The 6,000-nt window shown below is 37.1% G+C and overlaps 1 protein-coding gene across 1 annotated transcript; it reads right to left on the minus strand.

Moving 5' to 3' along the window:
• Positions 1-329: 329 nt before the first annotated feature.
• On the minus strand, positions 330-4,374 carry LOC131154377 (WAT1-related protein At1g09380). The gene is made up of 7 exons (XM_058107095.1): positions 4,053-4,374; positions 2,629-2,691; positions 2,426-2,542; positions 2,075-2,324; positions 1,682-1,840; positions 1,418-1,569; positions 330-897 (listed from the first exon to the last, which is right to left on the minus strand). Exons 1-7 carry the CDS (start codon positions 4,253-4,255, stop codon positions 714-716), a joined length of 1,128 nt encoding a protein of 375 aa, XP_057963078.1. The 5' UTR covers positions 4,256-4,374; the 3' UTR covers positions 330-713.
• Positions 4,375-6,000: the final 1,626 nt, after the last annotated feature.

The following is a 6,000-nucleotide window of genomic DNA, read 5'->3' on the forward strand; positions in this document are numbered from 1 at the left end:
ATACTCTCACTTTTGACGGAGAAATATCATGATTACAAGACAAGTATTGAGAGATTACAAATAAAATAGACATTAAAGGCCTCTCGAAAACAACACCAACAAACAACCAAAATAGGATTACAAATCCAAACCAAGTTATATAAGAAACAAATCTAAACAGTCTTAGCAAAAAACAAACATAAAAAAATAAACTAAAATAAAAAAATCTAAACCAACCAAACAAAAATCAAAAGGATGATTTAATGACGAAAGGAAGTGAGACTTAAACTTAGCGAACCTCCATCTCCGGAAAAAAAGATTCATTTCAGATTTCATAAGAGCATCAAAATGAGTCGGAAACATGGGAATTCTTATATATATTTCAGAATTTTACAGCAGCATCAATATATATTTTTAAATTAATCTTCTTTCTCTTTGGAAACCCCTTTGCATAGGTCAAACAACATTAGGAAAAAATAAAATAAATAAAAACATAAATTTAGAATGAACTCTCTCTCTCTTTCTCTCTATTTTTTTTTAAACCCTTTCAGTCAAGCTGAGAATAAAGAAACCCAAACAAAACTTGGGTTTATGTAACAAGCTGAGAGGCAATGAGGGCAGAGCATAGCATGGCATATATATATATATATATTCAACAAACACATTGAATTTGATTTTGATTGACCATTCACTAGCCTTAACTTCACTTCTTAATATATTTTCCCTAATTTAATTTAACTTGCAGCATGTGCTTTCTCATTTAAACCCATACTCACTTGCCTCTCCAAGTCCTCTAGCTTCTTCCCTCCCTTGCCTTCTTCCATCTGTTGATCATCACCCTCTGGTGAAGCTATCTCCTTCTCCTTTCCCCATAGAACAGCATAGAGCCCACCCACAATCAGAAGAGACCCTACAACACTGATCATTCAACCACACAATGCACCATTTCAGTAGAGCACATATGATGAAATGACACACTCCTTTTGCTACAGAAGACACTAACCTCGCCAGGATTCAAAAAATTTACATATTTACATACCTTCCTAAGATTCCGAAAATCTTACTTACAATCTTTCCTCGTTTGATTTTTGAGACACTTATAAAATTTAAGATTTTTAAGATTTAGGGTTTCTGCCTCGAGATTTTGGCCTGAATTGTACAAAATATGTCCTCAAATTTTTTTTCTTTTTGCCAAGTATAAGAAAATGTTTTTATCTTTCTAATAAACCTAAGGGGGGCTTATAGAATTTTTGAAAACTAGTAGAAGGTTTTTGAAACCTTAGAGATAAAGTCTCTATCTGGGGAGGTCAATGTTTTATATCCTTGTTTCTATTTTTTGGCTGTTGGGTTATGATATGAGTGTTTTCTTCCTTGTAAGATGAAATAAGTTAGGGGATAAGCAAATACGAAAAGGGGAAGGAGCGATTTCGGTACGCACGTTCCAACGTATAACTTTTCTTGGAGAAGAGCCCAGCTGAGAATGGCCACAATCACAAGCAACAAGGGGCTGAACACAGAGACAAAGAGGGGGCCTTTCCTTTGTATGCACCAGCTCATGAGGCAAAATGCTAGAGCAGAACCCACAAGTGCCTGAAATCATTTAGTAAATGTGATTAATTCTTCTACAAGTGAGACCTACTACATTGATTCCCAGCGGGAAAAATGGAAATCCTCTTTGCATTTTTGTATTTGTGATGCTTACCGCATAAAGAGAAGCAACGAGTCTTATGCCGGAGCTCAGTGACCAAGCAGACAGGTCGCGTTCCGCGCAGGCGCCGATGACCAAGCACTGTATGCTGGCCATGAAACACATAATTGCTGAGCTAGTGTAAGGAGCTGCAAACTTCTCACTCACCCTTGCCTGGAATTACCATTCCCATTCATCAGTAGAAAACTATGAATGCAACAACACATTTAGTAAGTAAGAATGAAATTAAATTTATCACTTGATTTTGTCTCCCCCAGTTCAAATTTTCGTTGGATTACATTTTGCAAATCAAACGCGATGCAAATGGGTATCTCAAGATCTTTTCAGATGAGACTTCTTTTAAGCAAAAGTGAAGAAAAGTTATTATGTAGATAGAATGCACTTTACCTGGATTATGAACCAAGCTGCCCAAGCTACACAGCTAGTGATCACAAGAAATGGACCCAAGATGAAATTTCCTTGACTGCTGGCACTCGTTTTACTAATTCCATCAGCTAGTTTCCAGTGAATGTGGGATTCACCTATGCCAATGGTTCCTCCATGGTAAAATGACAGCAGCATTGCACCGCCTACGCAAACTATTGTCCCAAACACCTTAGCTTGCCCTGCCCTGCTCCTTAGTCTTGCAGTTTCCAGCCTGTTTGCCAAACATGGGCATTTGCAGAGAAAATTCAAGAGTTGGAAATGAAAACAAACAAAGAGAGAGAGAAGGAAACAGAACACGAATTCGCGCAGTGCCTGAAAGGGACGGCGAGGATGAAAGTTACTGCAGGGAGTGTGTTGCTCAGTGCACAAGCAATCGTCGGGGTGGAATTTTTTAGCCCAATGAAGTAAAATATCTGGTTCGAGGTTGCCCTGCACATAGAAAAGTACCGGAAAGCATTAAAATCTGTTTGCGACACAAAAATAGATAGACAGAATGTGGAGAATTAAGCACTTGCCCCAAAATGGAACATAAGAAAATTTGGAACAGAATAGACTTGGTGATCTTCGGTCTCGTTTTTCTGCAAACAGAGAGGGAGAATTATATCAGACTTGGCTTGGAGAAACTATGCCGCAGATAAAAAAAATATAAGCAAATCCGAAATGAAATTTTACTAAAAAATGATAGTATATTCACACACACACACACACACACATTTATATATATACATAAATTTTTTTCTATTTTCTGACAATTCAGAGTATTAATTTCATCTGAGAAGGTCCAAAAAATGAGATGGTGTGCATACATTCTATGCTTCCAGCTCATCTGATTTAAATAGAACATTTAATAACACACAGAGTTGAGTTAATTTGTCCTGACATAATTTTTTCCAAGAACTCTAGAAGCAACCTCTGCCTTGGCCCTTGTAGATTGAGTGTGTGAACAAAAGTGGAAAATCCCAAATCAAGTCAAGCAAGTTTTCCTAGAATAGATTTTCCCAGAAATATCTCTCAAGTTACAGAAAAACAGGATTCTCTTCTGAGAAAAAAACAAAGGCGAGTTTGTGCTAAATCTGTTCTGTTCACTAGGCCCAAACAGTTCTATGATTTGAGGGCTTCAGGATTTACCTATGATTAAAAAACATAAGGGTTATCATCATTTGATTCGATTCAATTTGCTGATTTTTTTGTCCTCCGGATCGGTTAAATGAATCCTTTTTTTCATCATTTAACTCATATTAGCTTCAGGTCATTAGTTCAAACTTCAAAACCCAGAGTAGAAAATCAAAAAATGGAAAAAGAAGGTTCAAGATTCTCATTTCTTGGTGAAAAATGAAACTTAACCAACGGAGATATTTTTGGGAACTTGGGTTTATAATTTCTTTCCGGTTAAAGAATTCCAAGAACTTGAAATGAATCAACCCCTGCATATTAATTACAGTATGAAGAACATTAGTCACATTTTCTGCCATCATTTGATTCAAAACATACTTATAAATTATATTAACTTGAAAAAATTACACTGAATTTAAAATTTTTTCTTTGGGAGTTGGGATTTTCATCAGCAGAGAGAGCCTTCTGCATACCCAATAGAGTTATTTCCTCGTTATGTGCAGAAAAAAATGACAGAATTAACTTTCTCTGGAAACTAACAAGCCGCCTGGACTTACCCATTTCCCCATATGAAAAGAAATCAATGCTGCCGGGGAGAGGTCAAAAGACTCAAAACATTAAACATTAAACATTAAACATTAAAACAAAAATGAAATTCAACTGAAAAAACAATGCAGAAGTTCTGTAACAAGATTTGATGAACAGTCACACACACATACATACATCCCACATACGTACATGGTCACATGCCATGCATGCATGCATACATACATAATGTATGTATGTTTGTATGGATGGATGGATGGATGGTATTTGAATCTGTTACCTTTCCAAGAAATAAGCCAAGGGAACGATGGCAACAGTGGCGAACAGCTGGCGGTAAGCGACGAGGACAAAAGGGTTCATGCCGGAATCCATGGCCAGCTTGGAGATTATGTTCATTCCGGCGAACCCCACCTGCACAAGAACCATGGCCAAGAACGGCAAGAAATCTCCACCTCCACCTCCGCCGCCACCGCCGCCGGCCATAGTTCTTGCGTCTAATTACTATGTAAGTAGTGCTAATACTACTGCTCTACTACTGAACTTGAAATCCGAGAGAGAGAGAGAGAGAGAGAGAGAGAGAGAGAGAGAGAGAGAGAGAGAGATGAAGAGAGAATGAGAGTGATGGCCGTATTTATAGGCGAGAGAGCCAGAACGCCTTAAAAAAATTTCGTAAAGGAATAACTATATAATTAATTAGTATTATATATATTATAAGAACAAAAATATAAATAAAAACTGAACAATTAATTAGCCATTTTTTTTATTTTAAACATTTTAAAATGGTAGACCCAGTGTGAAGCTCTAATAAACCCAAAAAAAATCAAGAATACCTAATTAGTTTACATGAGTATTAATTTTAGTGATAAGGTAACTAATAAAGTCGGAGAATTGTTGTAAACAAATTTGTAACAAACGACAAAGTCGAAGAAATTTTTTTACAAATTTTATACATGTGTGGATTTACTCACTCTTATGAGAAAGCATGCGTTTATATACATTCACCTTTAGCAGATAACAAGGTAAACGATAAAGTCGGAGAATTCCTATACAGTGTATATGAGTGTGCAAAACAACAAAGTCGGAGAATTTCTTTAAACGAATGTGTACTAAATTGTCGTTTTGTAAATAGATATTTATAAGACTTATTCTAGTTTGAACTGAATGTTTAAATTATGTTTTTTCTACTCCTCAAATTTAAATCCTTTTATCATAAGCACTATATAGAATTCTTTTTCCAAAAATGCTACACATACCTCCTAAATATCACATTCTTATTTATCAATTATTTTGTACCTTTTTTTGATGACCCAAAACTCTTACATAGGCAAGCTCTTCCCACACACTCTTATTTATCTATTTTTTTGTACATTTTATTTTCATTACTTAGAACTCTTACTTGGGCGAGCTCCACGGATCCACTAAACTCGAACCAAACTGAAGGGATGAAAATATTGTCGTCCGCCCGTTGACGCATCCCGGTAATTCTTAACATATTCAAACTCGAAACCTTTAAACTTTATCAAATAAAACATCCCTTAATTTTTAATTTATGCATAAAAATAATTAAGGGCACATCCATATATATATATATATATATATATATATATATAAGAAAAAGAATAATAAAAAAATGAGGAGTGTATTGAGATAGAAGTCCCATATGAATTCAAAGAAAAGGCAGAGAAACCGTAAGGTTGCTTGCTTGCTTGCAATACTTGGACGTCTGCATGCAGAGACTCATAAATTAAAGTGCCCTTAAAAGCTGGGACTCCCCCATCGTCCATTTTCTTCTTTTCAGCTTTAGGGCTTTTCTCAAGCAAACAAACACGCCCTTCCTTCTATGGGCACTCCACCCTACATAACGGATCGGGCCCCACGCGGATCCTGCCGTTGCTAGGATCTGACCGTTCACATCTCACCCTTCCATCTCATCCCCCTGCATGCCTCATCTGGGCTCTCGCCACGTGGCGACCCGCGATCCAGTCCAGGGGCTGTTTGTGGGCACTGTGCCATTTTAAGACGAGAGGGAGTGGAGAGGCGGTGGTCTGGGGAGGAGTGAGGGCGGTGCTCCGCCGCCGGCGCTTGCATTTGCTTCCCTCTGCAGCCGCAGTGGTGGTGCTTTAATGATGGGAGATTTTGGAACCTAGCAATATTGATCAGATGAAAGTTGTAACCCAAAAAATCTTAATCTTACGCTAGAAGATCTTGTAATATATACAAAATCGGAG

Source organism: Malania oleifera, chromosome 4, assembly GCF_029873635.1.
Source record: "Malania oleifera isolate guangnan ecotype guangnan chromosome 4, ASM2987363v1, whole genome shotgun sequence".
In the NCBI taxonomy this organism is placed as follows: Eukaryota; Viridiplantae; Streptophyta; class Magnoliopsida; order Santalales; family Ximeniaceae; genus Malania; species Malania oleifera.

Bases quoted from the DNA above. Each gene is read 5' to 3' on its own strand.
- LOC131154377 (XM_058107095.1), bottom strand. From the start codon at position 4,255: ATGGCCGGCGGCGGTGGCGGCGGAGGTGGAGGTGGAGATTTCTTGCCG. The intron at 2,692-4,052 runs GTAACAGATTCA...CTCTGTTTGCAG, and splicing joins TTGGCTTATTTCTTGGAAAG to AAAAACGAGACCGAAGATCA. The intron at 2,543-2,628 runs GCAAGTGCTTAA...TTCTATGTGCAG, and splicing joins TTCTTATGTTCCATTTTGGG to GGCAACCTCGAACCAGATAT.